The following is a 17327-nucleotide window of genomic DNA, read 5'->3' as shown; positions in this document are numbered from 1 at the left end:
TGGCTTCTGCTCATTTCGCTCTCTTCTGAATCCCCTTGTTCTGGGAGCAGCAACCGCATTGGAGGGTGCTGATGTAGGGGGAAAACCTCCCCTACAATCACCATCATCCATTTTCCTCAAATGGGTTGCATTAACTCGAAGAATGTGGTTACCAGAGCTCGTTCTCCGTCGCCGGTGAAAGGTGACCTTGCCGTTTCTCTTACTGCTTCCTCCAAGGGGTTTGTGGGTTCTGAACATAGAACAGGGACAGGGGATGATAGGAACATTAAGTTGAAGAAGAATGGTTCTAAAAAGAGTAATGGGTCTTTAAGCTTCAGAATTGGGGTGCCCCATAGGTATCTGGAGGCTGAACAGAATGCTGCTGGTTGGCCTCCTTGGCTCACTGCTGCTGCTGCTGAAGCCGTTCAAGGATGGGTCCCACTCAAAGCTGATTCTTTTCAGAAGTTAGAAAAGGTACTTTTGCTACCTAGGAATGAGGAAATGTTTCATCAAGATTTTCATGGGCCCCACATTTTAAGGTTCTTGTGTCGTATGAAAATAAATAAATAAGTGTGATAGTTGAAAAATATAATCTAGATATTTAAAAACGTTATTCAAGTATCACACACGTTTTTGCTTAGTGCTTATGACATGTTAAAATTTCATCTTAACGATTAATGTAATAAATGTTGGGTCAAAGTTAGAGCCTATTTATTTTCATTAACATCGATTTTAGAAGTGTAAAAAAAAAAAAAATCTCCTACCATTTAATGAGCATTTGAAATTGTGCTAACTCTTAATTTCAACCCTTGATTTTGTTAACTCCGTTCACGAAACAAAGAAATAAAACTTCAATTTTAATTGGCATAAAGAAAAACACTTAATGTACTACACATTTTTGTTCATTTGTATTGCATTGCCCATTCAAAAAGTCCATTTTTGTTTCTCTTCTCCCTTTTTTTAATGATTTGTCGTTTTGAAATTGATATAAATGATGATAATATATGGTTTAACCTTAAATAGATTAATTACTTTTGAATAATATGTACTCATCAGCTGTGTATTGTAACTTTCTGGAGCTATTAGGAAAATTGGTGCCTCACTTATAGCATTGGTGGCCAAGGTTTGAAATAGCCAACTGTGAATGTTTTCAAATGAAATGAAGTTTATGTCACTGTTATTATCTTCAATGATTAATTAATTGCATGGTTACGAAACTGTACTATTTGCTTTGTGATGTTTTCATAATCTGGTCTACCATTTTGGATTTATGATATGTTTTCCTATGTTTACATTTCTATAGATTGGACAAGGTACATACAGCAGTGTGTTCCGAGCACGTGAAGTTGAAACAGGGAAGATATTTGCATTGAAGAAGGTGCGTTTTGACAATTTCCAACCTGAGAGCATCAGGTTCATGGCAAGAGAAATAACAATCTTACGTAGGCTTGATCATCCAAACATCATGAAATTGGAAGGGATAATCACTTCTCGCCTCTCAAATAGCATATATCTTGTGTTTGAATACATGGAGCATGATCTTGCTGGCCTAGTGTCACGTCCTGATATTGTGTTCTCTGAATCACAGGTTTGTTAGCATCTCATTTATGATAATCTGCTTGCATCTTTAAAGAATGAAATTCTATGGGTATATTGGACAAAATAGAAGATGTGCTACAAAACTTACTCTGTGCTCCTCTGTTTATTCATTTTAAGCTTAAGAACGTTTTTATGAGCTTTTAGTTTGAAGAATGCTAGTAACGAATTCTCTAACATACTCCTAATTATTAGTTAAAATTTTTAAAAAAATCATGCAAGTACTACTCTTTCTCAATCCTAAATTAATTTTTTTTTCTCATATTTTTATAGTTTTTAATAAATTTTAACTAATAATTAGAAGTGTGTTGTTAATATTCTTCTTTTAGTTTTTGTTATTCTATTTTTAAAAATTTCTATATTATGTTAGCTTTTGGTTTGAATCTTTCTTGCTAATGTGGCATTATGGTTTGAATCAAAAGTGATTAATTTAGAAAAACTAGGAACTTAAAACCAAAAAAAAGAAAAAAGTTTGGAAGGACTAAAACTAAAAAGTTGTGAGAATATAGGAACAAAATACATATTTAAGCCTTTACTCTAGTTTCTTATTTGTTACATTTTGGGTGTTCAGGCCAGTTTTATACATTTGACGTTACATGATTGATTATTGTTTTCCCTCCACAGATAAAATGTTACATGAGGCAGCTATTAAGTGGACTTGAGCATTGTCATGTCCGTGGCATTATGCATCGTGACATCAAAGTATCAAATATCTTACTGAACAATGAAGGTATTCTCAAGATAGGAGATTTTGGATTAGCAAATACAATTAGCACAAATAACAAGCATCCTTTGACAAGTCGTGTTGTGACTCTGTGGTATCGTCCTCCTGAGCTCTTGATGGGATCAACCAACTATGGAGTATCAGTGGATCTGTGGAGTGTAGGGTGTGTATTTGCAGAGCTTTTTCTTGGGAAGCCTGTCCTTAAGGGGAGAACTGAGGTAACCCTCAAAACCAACATTTGAGCTTATGAAAATATCCACGATTATCATAAGCTCTTTTTAGTTTATTCTAATAGTTTTTTGATAAATTTTTTGGCATAAGTTCTCATGTAACAATAACTTATTGCATAAGCGCATACTTGAGCTGTTTACCCAAATGCACCTTAATCTGTGTTTTGTTCTTTTTAAAAATGAGGATATACATGCATGTCGCAATCAGTTAGAAAATGTTGGCCGAGAAATAATGAAATAAACTCTTGTGCTTAGCTTGAAGGTGATGTTAATTGACTAGAAAAGCATATATTGAAGTTAAGATGACTAAGAACTAAGACAACAACACAAATCATGCACCAATTCATTCTTGACACTAATTCTCAAATTCTCTTTTGCTGTTTAACATTATGTATGATTTTCTTCTTGAGTCTACAGGTTGAACAATTACACAAAATTTTTAAGCTGTGTGGTTCTCCACCTGATGAGTTCTGGAAAAAGAGTAAACTTCCTCATGCAACAATGTTTAAGCCTCAAGCTAATTATGAAAGCTCTCTTCGAGAGAAGTGTATAGATTTTCCTGCTACTGCTGTAAATCTACTTGAAACTATACTGTCCATTGACCCAAACAACCGAGGGACGGCCTCCTCTGCTCTAATGTCCGAGGTAAATTCCATTGAATTTTGTTTATAAGTAGATATCCTTCATTTTTAGAAGAATTTTATTTATGATCCTATATTATGGCATAGAATTAGTGTTATATGAACATATTTCATAATTGTTACTCTAAAGATGTTAATTTGTTATGATGTTTGCTTTATGTTGTCCAATTGTGTATACTTGAGTTTGATTTTCTGATTTTATTGTCATGGCATACCCTTCAATAGTATTTCAGCTCCAAGCCATATGCTTGTAATCCATCAACCCTGCCAAAGTATCCTCCTAGCAAAGAAATGGATGTCAAAAATATGGAAGATTCAGCCAGGTAATTATTATGATACTTCTTATTCATAAAGAAATTGGCAAGGAGGTATTTGTTTATGACATTGAATTTTTCTCCTACCTTGTTACATCTATCTCCCTAGAAGCCACCTAGCCCTGTGTACTTGGTTGCCCTTTTGAGTTCTATTCCTGAGTCTGCTTTTTATTGTTACATGGTTGTGTTTATGGACTAAAACTTATAGGTTGATCTAAACATGGCATAAAAAATGAGAGTGGAAATTTTGCTTATTCCTTCTTATCTATATTCATAACTTCCTTCAGGTTTTGAATGCTTAGTTAAACCATTAATCAGGTCTAGATTTGGGTATCTAAACCAAACAAGTTATTTAAAGTGGATAGTGTACCTTATTTTGGCTTTCTATAAAATTGTGCACTTCATTTCCTACTCTCAGGAAAAAGACTGGAGGTAAAATGAGAGAGGCTGCAACATCAAGAAGGCAACAAAGAAGAGTAAGTAAAGTTTTGCAAGAGCCAAACAATTTCGGCAAATATACTTCAAAAGAGGTAATCATTTTTCATTGGAATGCTACATTACTTGAAGATCACAACATTTTTACATACTTATCTTACCTTCTTTGTTAAGGACATTCAGAACATTTCTCAAAATGTTAGTAGAGATGATGTTAAAGCACATCTTACAAAGGGCAAAGGAGGAGCTATTCACAAAGAGCAAACAAAGCCTTCATTGGATGCTATGTCAGAGGTTTCCCAATTGGTGACTGTTGCTGATGGTAATGGCTATAGTGTACCAATACAAGTCATCCCAGGATCTAATGATGCCTTTACATGGACCAAAAGGAGAAAACAAGATGCATCATCCACACTATCAGATGGATCAAAAAGCAAAATTAGTGCACTGGATCCAAACTTTGCAAGAGGCACATATGACTTAACCAAACAAAGGGTAACCATGGACTTTGATCCTGCAGAACTGATAATTACTCAGGTAAATATGAAATCCTCAAGTGACAGTAGACAAATGCTTTAGATCACTTCAACATACAAAACCATAAGGGTATCTAAAATGCTTGTATATACATTCTATTTGTATCAAAGTTACATCTTGTTTTCTTTACCAAAAAAATTTATAGGGCAAAAGAGAAGAACAAGGTGCATATTGGAATGAAAATGGCATGCGGCGTGCTGTTCGTAAATCAAGATTTGGAAGAGGTAAATGATATTTTATATTTGGGAGTTTTTCACATACAAAAAGCTCTGTGAAATAAAACTTTCGCCTATTTCTACGTTACCATTAGATTCATTGACCTTAATTATTATATATGCCATGGTCACATCAAATCTTTTGTGCACATATTTACATATAATCCAATGACTACGCAGATTACTTGCCTCTCTTATATTTTTCTTTTATTTCTACACTAATGTTGAATTACTTGATTAGTGCTGCGAAATTTTTAACAAATACTTATAAAAGAAATAAAATAAAATAAATCAAGGAGGTAATATGAATTAAATTGCTTACATAAGTTAAAATTAATTTATACACTTTAATATTTTTTTAAAAATCTTACATTTAAATACTCCAAGAGCACCTCTTGCTAAAAATTCTTACCAAAAGTCTTAAAAGTAAACATTTATGATTGAAAAGCATCCATAAGCTAGAAGCTTTCAAGAATAAATTAAAAGTTATTGTTGTTTAAACATCATTGCAAATGAACTACTAATGAGTACTTACAAATCAATTTGTTATTTACAGACAATTGATGCAAGGATTGCAGGAGTGGTGTAATCCTCACCACTACAAGGGTGCCTAACAAAACATGCTGGCCATTGCTGGATTCTATTAGTGGCATCTAAACCATTTTAGTTTCTCACATGATCTCTCTCCTAACATTTTGGTGGCACTTCCCCTCTTTAGATCACAAGAGCTAACTATCATACCCTTTTATCATAAACATGATTAACACTGAAATATAGGACCACACATGTATGATGCCAAAATGGAAGATGGTACAATTGAAGAGTGGTTTCTTTTCTCATGGAATTTCATTATCCTAGTACATGCCAATTTTTCTCTCTGTAGGATATTTAAAAAAGGAAAAAAAATACACAAAAAGAAAATATTTTGAGTTTCCGACATATCTTGTGTTCTTGATAAATCTATTTGGATGATATCAACAGTAACGAAGGGTTATGCCATACTCATTTTGTTTACATGTTTGCTATTTTGGACATAAAGTGTAATATATGTTTTATAATACAAAATAAACGATCTTATTTTAAAACCATTGACGATCCTTAGTGATTTATTTATTTGAAAACGAAACACAGGGCATAAAAAACTTCTTCATAATTCATTAAGGACCTAATTGGTTTAGTGGAAGAATTGATTCTTTCATAATCCAAAAATTAAGAAATTGATTATAGGTCCCCTAACGTCTAAGTAAACCAGCCTTATAACTTCATGTCTAAATGTTGATAAAAGAGAAATGCTAATAAATATATTTTATATATTAAAAAATAATATATAATACCCCAAAATAAGAAGTATATTTTGTTCTCTAACTTTTTTAAGCAAGCAAGAAAGAAATTAAATTATAACAAATACTTGTTAAAATAGGAAAATTCTAAACAAAGTGTGGAAAATTTGGCTGTGGCATTAAGAAGATAAAAACACAAAAACCTCCTATTTTCCTTTCTTTGGTTTTAAGAGAAGAAACCGGTGAATAATAAAATAAAAAAGTAAATAAGAAAAAAAAGACAAAGAGTTTTTTTATATTTTTTTATTAGTTTTTATATTATTTAATAAGAGGAGAAAAAGAAGAAAAATAAATGTTCGTTTCTCTCTTTTTATTTGGTTAGATAAATGAGAAGAAAATAAATATTTATTCTTTTAAAAACTTTGTTGAAAAATATAAAAAAAAATTAAACAATTTTTTAGAAGATTAAAGTCATAAACTCTATATTCAAGAGCTCTCTCTTTTTCATCTCAATTTAAGAAGATTTGTTTTCCTTCTCAATTTGAGAAGAAAATAAAATTTATATTTATTTGTATTTATTTCTTATATAAAACAAGAGAAATTATCTTTTATAATACAATGAGAGGATAATATAATCAATAAACTTACATTTTTTTCAAATTAAAAATATTTAATGACTTTATTAATTTATGTGTAAAAATTTAAAATAATAATTATCTTCTTTTCTTTTTATATAAAACGAGATCACTCTATTTTTATATTTTAATAACTTATTTAATCTTTCATATTTTAATTTTATTTCATTAAAATATCATTTTTTAACGTAATTCTCATGATTAAAAAATTTTTCTTTGCACAAACGGTGCATTAGAATTTAAAATTTTAAGAAGAACAATAATAATAAAAAAGTAAGAATTTATATTATATTTAAAAAAAATAAAAAAAACTCTTTTTAAAAGAGAAATCAAACATATGCTAAGTATTTATAATTATAAACACTTAAAGCTTATTTAGTAGAATTATTTTATTTTAACTTAGTCTTGAGTTTAAGTTAATTAATTAATAAAATTGTTCTCACTTAGAATTTTGAGTTCAAGTTACAATAAATATAATTATAATAAATATTTTAAAAAATTATCGTCTCTAATTATTCTTACTTAATTCAAAGAGAATTAATTAAATAAAAAAATATTTATGTTCTAAAAAAAATTAAACAAACAACAGTTCCTTTTTTTTTTTCAAAGATTCAAAGGCAAACTTTTGAGTATGAGGAATAGTTATAACCAATAATTAAAATATTATCAATTTGAAATTATAATAAGACACAATCAAACGTGTTAACTTTGAAGTTATTACATTCTTAATCATTAATTTTTTAATCAAAATATTAAAAAATGGCAAATAAGGAAAGAGACAAAGCAGAGGCATTGCGTGGCAAAGGGAAAGAAGGGAAACCCAGCATCTTATTAGCGTAAATGTAATCATAGCAACAACGAACTATGCTCATTGCTCTCTCTTCCATCGTCTTTCTCAATCCACCGCTCTAACCCCTTCGCTACGGTGACCTTTCTCTCTCTTCATTCCCCTTTTCTGCATTCTTTTCTTTCTCTGCTTTTCGGATCTCGATTTCGTTCAATCGTTTCTGTTCTGTTCCCGTTAACCACCTAAACAACAGCATTATTATCATTCTTATTTTTCAATTACTGTTTCTTGTTTAATTTATTCAACTTTAACTTCTTATATGATTTTCAGAATTTTGTTTTTAAGTGCGTATTTAATTTATTATTTAGCGCCAGTTTTTTTAAAAAACTTTTGTTTGTTATTATTGAGAATGTATGGAAAATAGGAAAGTTAGGGTGTGGTAGATTGACACATTTTACATCGATTTATGTTAGTGTAGAACAATTGAGGAAGAGATTGTTATATGTGGTGGAACTGTGGAGAGGCATTGAGGTATATTAGGTGTGAGCTTTGTGAAACGTTAACTACTTGTATTTCCAACTTTATCCTTGTTTATTGGTATTATACTCAGAATGAGAGAGAGCATTAATAAAATGAGAGGGTAATATTGTCAACTAAACTGAAATTTTCTTCAAATTGAAAATATTTAATGACTTTCTTAATCCATGTGCAAAAATTCGAAATGACCATTATATTGGAAAGGAGGTAATCATGGCTAAAGGCACGTGCCTTACCTGTACTGGAAACGTATGTCTAAGCTGTTAAGAGTCATACACTTCATTGCAAGGGCAGGGCACCTTAAAACGGTGCTGATGCCTTGCCTCAATGCTTTAAGTAGCGTGCCTTTCAGTGGCTTTCATGACACTGATATTCATTCATCTATAGGAATGTGGGCTCGTGTACAATATTGACAAAAAATAAAGGAATTTGAAGATGTAATAGTTTTGCAACTCTTTCACCTTCAGTGTTCCGTCTCAGCTCGGTAATTGTATTGTTAGTTTATATATTGTTGGGTTCTGTCTATTTACGGGGAAAGAAACTTGTGTTTCTCATTAAGACACAGTTAGTCAGGATTATTGTCTTTAGGTTCAAAATTTTAAATGATTTTAATCTTATAGTTCGCATCCTTTTAGATTTTGGTTCTTACATTTTGTTTTTGTTTTTGGGATATTCCACACATTTGAATAATTTTACTCATTTTGGTTTTTGATAAAATAGGGTCAACTACTGTAATATGCAGAAATCATAGGTACCTATCCCTTCATGAAAAAATGAGACCTGCTCCTTAATGAGTACAAACAATGGGGACTAAAATGTTAAATAAGATTTAGTCCCTACTCCCTACATAAATTTGGGTTTTGATCCATGAGGGATCAATACATTAACAGGGACTAATCCTTGATAGAAAGCAGGGATCAATACCTTAAATAGTAAAATCTATCTGGACTGATATCCAAAAAGAAGTAATACCTTAATGTTATTAGCTCAAATTGGTGGAAAATATTGTAACTAATAACTTAATAATATCCAAAAATCTAATTCCTTAATCTAAAGCCCAAATGGATGGAAATTATAGTAACTAATATGTTAATGTAAGGACCAAAACCTAAATTAATAAAATCCGTGGGTATTTATTTTAAAAAAGAACAACAGGAACAAAAAAGCCGGGAAACTACAGGGACTGAAATTTTTGTTAAATCTTTTCATTAATTGCAATATTAAGTGAGACAATATTTGTTCTCAACTTTAATGGCGTTTGATAATGTGATTCTGATTGCTTGGACTCCATGCACCATATAAGGTCTTGGACACTCATCTCATCTGTTGGTATTCAATATTAATAGTGCGCATAAGTTTTGATTATTGTTTATCAAGACTTCATATTGCATGGATGCACTTTTTTAACCCTGTCAGTATGGATGTCAATTGGCAAATAACCCACATCCTTGAACCCCCCATAACCCCGGTGAGGATGTGATTTTGAACTCACTGCAAATTTGTGCTTGGGATGCCAATTAAATTTGTGCAATTGTTACAAATACCTTTGGCATTTTTTGACCATTTTGCATATGATCTCATTATTTTTGTTTATGTTTCTTCTTATATGTGATGAAGGCTTCGATCTATTTTTCATTTGTGTCTAGGTTTATATGCTTTTATGTATCTGATTTTTCATCTTTTTTTTCTGTATTTGCCTCTAGATTGTAAAAATGGACAGATCAACTGGCCGTGGTGGCGGTGGAAGTGTGGACATGTATCTACCAAATTATAAGATGGGAAAAACACTTGGCATTGGGTCCTTTGGCAAGGTCAAAATTGCAGAGCATGTATTGACTGGTCATAAAGTTGCCATAAAGATCCTGAACCGTCATAAGATAAAAAACATGGAAATGGAAGAAAAAGGTCTGTATTGTTTGCATACATATAATTTTTACTGTTTATCTATTTGTGGGACTTGATTGTCATTGTTTTCAGTTTTACAAATTTTTTCAGTATAACTTTTTTGTGTGTATGGTTTACAAATTCTGTGTGTTTGCTACCAGTAAGTCTTGGTTGGTTATATATGCTTATAATACTTGTTTCTTCAAATTGTTGCATATATGGAGTTTGTTGATTGATAGCTGAATTGCTACAGCTATGGTTTTCAAATTTTGCATGTTTGCTACCACTAGGTTTTGGTTGGCTAAATATGCTTATTGAGTTATATTTTGTTCTTCAATTTATTGCAGTGAGAAGAGAAATAAAAATTTTAAGATTGTTCATGCATCATCATATTATACGACTTTATGAGGTTGTGGAAACCCCAACAGACATATATGTTGTCATGGAGTATGTGAAATCAGGAGAGCTCTTTGATTACATTGTAGAAAAGGGTAGATTGCAAGAGGATGAGGCCCGCCATTTTTTTCAGCAGGTATAATTTGTAATATTGTGTACTTCAGGAACTTATGCTTGTCACAGGTTATTTAATCTAACTTATGTTATGGAAGCAGATAATCTCTGGTGTGGAGTACTGTCACAGGAATATGGTGGTTCATAGGGATCTGAAACCTGAAAATTTACTTTTGGACTCTAAATTTAATATCAAGATTGCTGATTTTGGCTTGAGCAACATTATGCGCGATGGTCACTTTCTTAAGACAAGTTGTGGAAGCCCTAACTATGCTGCTCCAGAGGTTTGTAAATAATTGAATTGTAAAGGGTTAAGTTATTATTATTATTATTATTATTTAATACTTATGAGAATTTATATTTACCTCGTGTGACATGTATCATGATTAAACACTTCAAAACTCTTTTTTTCACAGGTTATCTCTGGGAAATTGTATGCTGGACCTGAAGTAGATGTCTGGAGTTGTGGTGTAATTTTATATGCTCTTCTCTGCGGCACTCTTCCTTTTGATGATGAAAACATTCCCAATCTCTTCAAAAAAATAAAGGTTTTTTTTTTATCAATTTAATTATTGTTATTTTTCAATTTTTTTTCTGGGCTTGACAGGACTAATATTCATACTACCGATCAATGTCATGTCAAATTATTTTTCTTAACTGGTTTTTAGCTTGGCACTGTCCTTGTGCTTAAGGAGAGTTATGATTAAGCCAAAAAGGCCCAATACTTTGTAGGTCCATATTTATCTTCTTTAGATGTCTTTGTTTAAATGAAGGTTAATGGTGCTCCTTCCTGGTTGCAAAGACAAAGTTGGTTTTAAGTAAAACAGCTATGCCTGAAAGGTTACTCATCATATCAGTAAAATACCATTAAAATCCTAAACAAACCATTATTAACTTGCAAGAGTACAAAATGCTTAATGCTTCTAAAAGATGAAATATATTACTCTGTTTAATTCAATAACAATGAGATGAAGATGGCAAAAATAAATAATTTAATAAACAATACACGAGGCTAGTAGGGAGAGGGGCTAGTTATTCCAATTACTATTCCCATTATCAATAATAATGCATTGAATCATGTATTCATCTAAGTCACAACAGGTAGAAAGGAAAGTGCCATTGAGCACTTGCTTATGGCCTGTGAATATTGGTCACAGGGACATTAGAGAGGAAACAGGAAAGGGTTGTCTTGAGCATCATCTTGTCATGCCTCAAGACAAGGCAGTAGGAACTGTAGGGAGGAAAAAATTATGAAATATTTTGAAGTTTTCCTGCTTTCCTCAACCTAACTGGACTGTGACCTTTTTATCATCCCACTCATCTTATTTTTTGCATTCATTCCTGCTATGTTCTCATGATGCCCATCTTTCTATGTTATGGCACATGATCTAGATTGCTCTGGTGATTTCAGAATGTAAGTAGTCCAATCGTACACGTTAAAGTGTGATTTTGTTGACTTTGGATTTGCCAATCATATATCCATTCAATGATGTTATCTGTGAAGAGATTTCCTTTTGCTTCTGAAGTTACCTCTCTGCTTATTATCTCTTATAGGGTGGGATATACACTCTTCCTAGTCATCTATCACTTGGTGCTAGAGATTTAATTCCAAGGATGCTGGTGGTGGATCCCATGAAGAGGATGACCATACCTGAGATACGCCAGCACCCATGGTTCCAAGTTCGTCTGCCACGTTATTTAGCAGTGCCACCGCCAGATACAATACAACAAGCCAAAAAGGTTGGGTTTTTACTTGTTTTTAGTGATTTTTTATTTTTTTTGTAATATTTAACATTCTATATGATTTCCACTTACCAAAACTTGTGGAAAAAGCTGTATGTCTTTTGCCAATGTTTTGGAACTATGCTGTTATTAGTTGCAGAGTCACATTCTTTCTGTGGTATTGGAGGTGAGAATAAAATTAGGCATTTGCTGAATGCTGAACCATATAACCCATGGCCAAAGATTTCGTTAGATTTTTCAATTTCACTTACCTTCTGTAAATTCTTGGTTGATGAAATTAGTCTACTGGCTTTTTGTTGTCTAAAAGTACTGTTTTGATGTCAAAGTGCTTGTTTTTAAGCATTCTTTTCAGGCCATACATCTTTACAGTTCTGGTTTTGTTTTGCATTTCTGTGGCATACTAGATTTTTTTCAATAGGTTTGTGTCTGCTTTTCCACACATTGCATATGACATGATGTTTGTTACTTGATGTGCTATTATTAATTCTAAAAAAAAAAAAGAAACTAATATCGTGGTTTTGTAGATTGATGAGGAGATTCTTCAGGAAGTGGTTAATATGGGATTTGACAGGAATGAATTGGTTGAATCTCTTCGCAACAGGATGCAAAATGAGGTTTGTAACCCTTCATTTTCACCTTATTTAACTGTCATATTATCACTTATTACCATCTATGTATTTCAGGGTACTGTTACATACTATTTATTATTGGACAACCGGTTTCGTGTTTCTACTGGCTATCTTGGAGCTGAGTTTCAAGAGACATTGGTGAGTTTTGCTGAGAATATTTGTATTTCCATTATTGATATAGTTACCTTCTTTCCTTTTATATAGAAATCTGATTGATTATGTAAATAATATAATTAGGATTCTACTATAATTACTTAGTCAATCCCTATAATCAAGGGATTTAGTTTGTACAGATTTATAATTATAAGTACCTATGAATGACAAGAGGAGACTAAGTTTTTACCCTAATTATTTTCCTGTCTCAAGTTTTAATTGCTTAAGATTTCATTTGTTATTTTGTCTGTCTTTAATGAAGTGATTTAATCATTTATTTATCTAATATTTGATAAGGCACATTTTTAGTTTGCTTGTAAATTATTGCCTCATGAATTTGCTGCAGTCTCAAGATTGCTTGTTACACGCTGTATTAGAGCAATGACTTTTGATTAACATTGTGATTGAATTTATCTTTCTGGCCTGAACATAGTTCTCTATGGAGTTTGTAAATTATTACCATGAAATTGCAGGTTTTCTATTCTTGATACTACATTTCTTTGTCTCTTTTTAAAACAGGATACACTTATTAGTTTTATTTTATAACGTGAATTTTTAGGATTCTGGTTTCAACCGTATCCATTCCAGTGAAGTTGCTTCGCCAATTGTTGGGCACCACAGTCGAGGGTATATGGATTATCAAGGAGTAGGAATGAGGCAACAGTTCCCTGTTGAGAGAAAATGGGCCCTTGGGCTTCAGGTGCAATTTTTTACTTGTTGGCTGTGTTTCACCGGAACTGGATACAATAACAAGACATTTTTCTGCTTGACATATTTAATTGATGCTACCATCACCTGTGATGATTCCTTGCCATTTAACAAAATAATTGTTAGGTGTTGATTGATTGTCTTACTGGTTCCATCTCTCTTGTGAGTGGGGCATCAAATTTATTGCTTGAAGGTGTTATGTACTTCACTTTATCTCTGGGTGTGCAAACATAATCTGTTGGTTTGTAAATTGTTGTCTGTATTAATCATTACAATCAGAAATATTGAAGTTTTGATGTCCTTATTTTGATAGTTACTTATGACTGAGGCCTCTGTTGTTTATGTTTGTTAACTTGTGACAGTCTCGAGCCCAACCACGGGAAATAATGACTGAGGTCCTGAAAGCTCTGCAAGAATTAAATGTGTGTTGGAAGAAGACTGGACACTATAACATGAAGTGCAGATGGGTGGCTAGCATTCCTGGTCATCAAGATGGAATGGTCAACAATTCTGTGCATATTGATCATTACTTTGGAAATGATTCCAGTATTATTGAAAACGAAGCTGTTTCTAAGTCCAATGTGGTCAAGTTTGAAGTGCAGGTAAATATCCTGATAACTGTATTATATTTTGTGCTTGTATTTAAATGATGTATTTAATTACTGGCTTAGTAGTACCTTTTTCATTATTTTAAGAGCCACAGCTGAAGGGTCTTCAGATTATTTCCTTACCTCCCTTCTCCCTTTTCTATTGGTACTAGACAATTAGACATTTTTAAGTCATTGATGTTAAATTTTGGTTCTTTGTACATCCAATCAAATAATCTTTTCATTGTAGTGACTTGACAGTACGTTAATATTACATACATTTGGAGAATGAGATTCTCTGTATGACTAATTATTTTCTCATAATTGGGTAGTTCTGTTTTTTTCTTTTCCGAAACATTCTCAAACTTGTGTTAATTTCTTTGACAGCTTTACAAAACTCGTGAGGAGAAATATCTGCTTGATCTTCAAAGGGTCCAGGGCCCGCAGTTTCTTTTCTTGGATCTTTGTGCTGCTTTCCTTGCACAGCTTCGTGTTCTCTAGTGCAATGATCGTAGGCGCGCAAGGGAGACCAGAGGTGTCTTATGTGCATGTGAATAATTTTACATTGTACATATAAGTGCCCTTTCAGTATGGATTTTATCTATCTGTTTGTACTTCCTAGTGTACCCCCAATTTTTTATATGGGTGATTATGATTGAGGCAATCCTCTAAATATGGTGATCGCTTCCTTAATCATGGTGTCTGACTAGATCTTCCTTGTTAACGGTGAATTGAATTTTCTCAATCCCTTGAAATCTCTGGGACCTCCCCCAACAAACACAGCTATTATGTTATTGAACCTAGTGTTGTAATTGGCTGCTTATGTCTGTCATCAGGAAGCCGAGGGGTTGTTTGCTTAGGCTGCAATGAACATGAGTTTGCAGATTAGCATTTTCTCCCCGCTTCCCTGGCACAAAATTACTGCCCCGCTTTTGTATGGATGTTATTTAACTGTCATAGTTTATGTATTTTCTTTTTCCGGGCAGTATGATATCAATCTGTTTGATCCATGTGTTATGTATTGCAATGTGATGTGTAAGGTGGGCTGTCCATTATCCTTTTCCTCATCACTTTCCCTCTTTTCTCCCTTCATGACAAGTTATATTTCCATTTCAGTTGAGACTTGAGACATGTTAGAAATGAACTAAATACAAAATAGTATTGACCTGAGGCTAGTTTGGGAATTCAGAGTGAGTTATTCGTCCAAATGTGTTTTGTTTTGAGTGGTAGCGTATTTAGTTTCATATTAAAATGTATATTCCTTCAAGGCCACTAGTTTTAATTTTTGCGTTGAATTCACATTTACGGTGTTTTCAAACATACAGTGTGTCATGTTTAGATGGTTTTCCGTTGATACTTAGTTCATGCATTGTTTGAAACATAGGAGTGGGTGTTTGACTTCATAAAAAATTATGAGTGTGATGTACCATTGTTCTACTTTAGTTTTTATCAGTCATGATTCATTGGTTTTACTGACATGCATTGATTTTCCGACACAGTTTCAAAACAAAAACAAGAGTTAAGGAAATCTACTAATTTTTCTTATTAAAAATAAATGAAAATTTTAAAACAAAGATTATTTAAAATATTTTATATAAAATAAAAATATTAAAGAAATATAAAAAAAAAAATTGTTATCTTGTATTTGCTCGTTAGTTGAATGGTTGTAAAACACTTAATTCAATAAATTTATAAGTTCCAGTCAAATTAATTTTTCAACTTTTAAGATGTTTGTCAGGTATTTTATTTTTTATCTAGATCACTTTTTTTAGAGACTCTTGTCGAGTAGGACTAATTTATTTGTTAGATTTAACCTAATTTATCAACTATTTTTGGCGAAATATCACTAATAAAAACCCCAGAGAAAAAGGATAGGCTCGCCCAATTGGTAGTCTAGAATCGTTCGACGTGATAGAATTTCTTTTTTTTTTACGTCAACCCAAAAGAAAAGCCAAGCTTGAGCGTTAACCTCAACAAAAGGGACAAGCAGACACTAATAGTGCCTCATGTTTGTCTCTATAATCCACTATTTCTTGTGCTTATTAATTGTTAAGTCACAATCGTTATAACTACATCAAATGTCATTGTTGTAATTAAATCTGTATTTTCAGAATAAAGCTAAAATGCCAAAGAAAAAGTACTGCTTCAATTTTTCCTTCAAGCATTAATTCTCTAATTTATTTTTTATAATGAATTTACATACTCATAACATTTAACTTTACAACGAGAAAAAAAATCAGTATAAGAAATAATTTTTTTTCATAAATTATAAACAACTTATGCTTTTTTCTTAGAAGTTTTTAAAAGCTCTCTTGTTTAATTTATCTAAATTTTGAGAAGATAAATTGTTTCTAATTTAGAAGAAAATTTTTATTTATATTTTATACTTTTTTTTTCTAAAAGAACTTCTTCAGAAGTATACTCAAACTTAATTTTTATGTCTTTCCAACATTTGGCAAATTGTCTCAAAAGCCTTTCTCTTGAATCTTTACATTATTATTATTATTAACATGGACAAGAACTGAGCCGCTAGTTATTGATACATTAGAATGACAAGCCTAATCTGTTATATATCGTGCTGTTATGTATCAAAGTAGAGGTCTAAATGAGTTGTTCATGCATAATTTAAGCTTAATTTGTAAAATGGTTGATAAGACTTGTGTGTATGATGAAATAAGGAAACACTTAAAATTATCTTGAAAAGAGAATTGATAAAGAAAGAAAATAATCAACTTATAAACCCGTTAAAGCCTAACTCAAGCTAAGTTCAAAATTTTAAGTAATTTCTTATTTTCATGTGGACTTTGGTTCAACTTATTTACACTCGTAAGGTAAAAAAATAACTATTCCAAATTAATAATAGTTAAGCTAGTAAGTGAACACTAATGAGTGGGTTTATTTGAAAGCAACTGATATATTTGTTTACATTGGCAAACATTTAGAATGTTAAATAATGAAACGAAAACTTTTGGCAAAAATTACAGGGATGAAGGAAGCAAAAGTTCTTCCAATGCAGGTTGATATCTATTAGTTTCTGTTAAATCACTCACTGATACAAGGAACGATGAAGGAAATAAGAAAATATAAATTATGTTAATTACTAGAAAATTAATATTGCTTCATTATTATTACTTCAAAATCTTATGTTAAAATATAATTGTGCTCTCAGCATATATAGTGTTACAGAAAATGAATGATGTTTG

At 31.9% G+C, this 17327-nt stretch overlaps 2 protein-coding genes across 3 annotated transcripts; both read left to right on the top strand.

The window, feature by feature from the left end:
* Positions 1-120: 120 nt before the first annotated feature.
* On the top strand, positions 121-4688 carry LOC113867636 (protein IMPAIRED IN BABA-INDUCED STERILITY 1-like). Its single transcript, XM_027503040.1, has 8 exons — positions 121-453; positions 1283-1567; positions 2200-2517; positions 2947-3174; positions 3396-3493; positions 3903-4014; positions 4103-4456; positions 4602-4688. The coding sequence occupies exons 1-8, from the start codon at positions 121-123 to the stop codon at positions 4686-4688; spliced, it is 1815 nt and encodes a 604-aa protein (XP_027358841.1).
* A 2694-nt stretch (positions 4689-7382) lies between these two features.
* LOC113867258 (SNF1-related protein kinase catalytic subunit alpha KIN10-like) lies at positions 7383-15101 on the top strand. 2 transcript variants are annotated; one of them, XM_027502446.1, is made up of 11 exons: positions 7383-7511; positions 9614-9815; positions 10142-10326; positions 10406-10588; positions 10721-10852; positions 11859-12044; positions 12572-12661; positions 12731-12814; positions 13389-13529; positions 13900-14139; positions 14512-15101. In XM_027502446.1, exons 2-11 carry the CDS (start codon positions 9623-9625, stop codon positions 14623-14625), a joined length of 1548 nt encoding a protein of 515 aa, XP_027358247.1. In that variant the 5' UTR covers positions 7383-7511; positions 9614-9622; the 3' UTR covers positions 14626-15101. The 2 variants fall into 2 exon arrangements, with proteins under 2 accessions (XP_027358247.1, XP_027358246.1); XM_027502445.1 differs by having other exon boundaries at positions 7398-7511; positions 12572-12814; positions 14512-15100.
* Positions 15102-17327: the final 2226 nt, after the last annotated feature.

The sequence above is a fragment of the Abrus precatorius genome, unplaced genomic scaffold (genome assembly GCF_003935025.1).
Source record: "Abrus precatorius isolate BTA unplaced genomic scaffold, Abrus_2018 Scaffold5, whole genome shotgun sequence".
Classification (NCBI taxonomy): Eukaryota; Viridiplantae; Streptophyta; class Magnoliopsida; order Fabales; family Fabaceae; genus Abrus; species Abrus precatorius.
The sequence above is the reverse complement of the archived record's forward strand: the minus strand, read 5'-3'. Positions and strand labels throughout refer to the sequence as shown.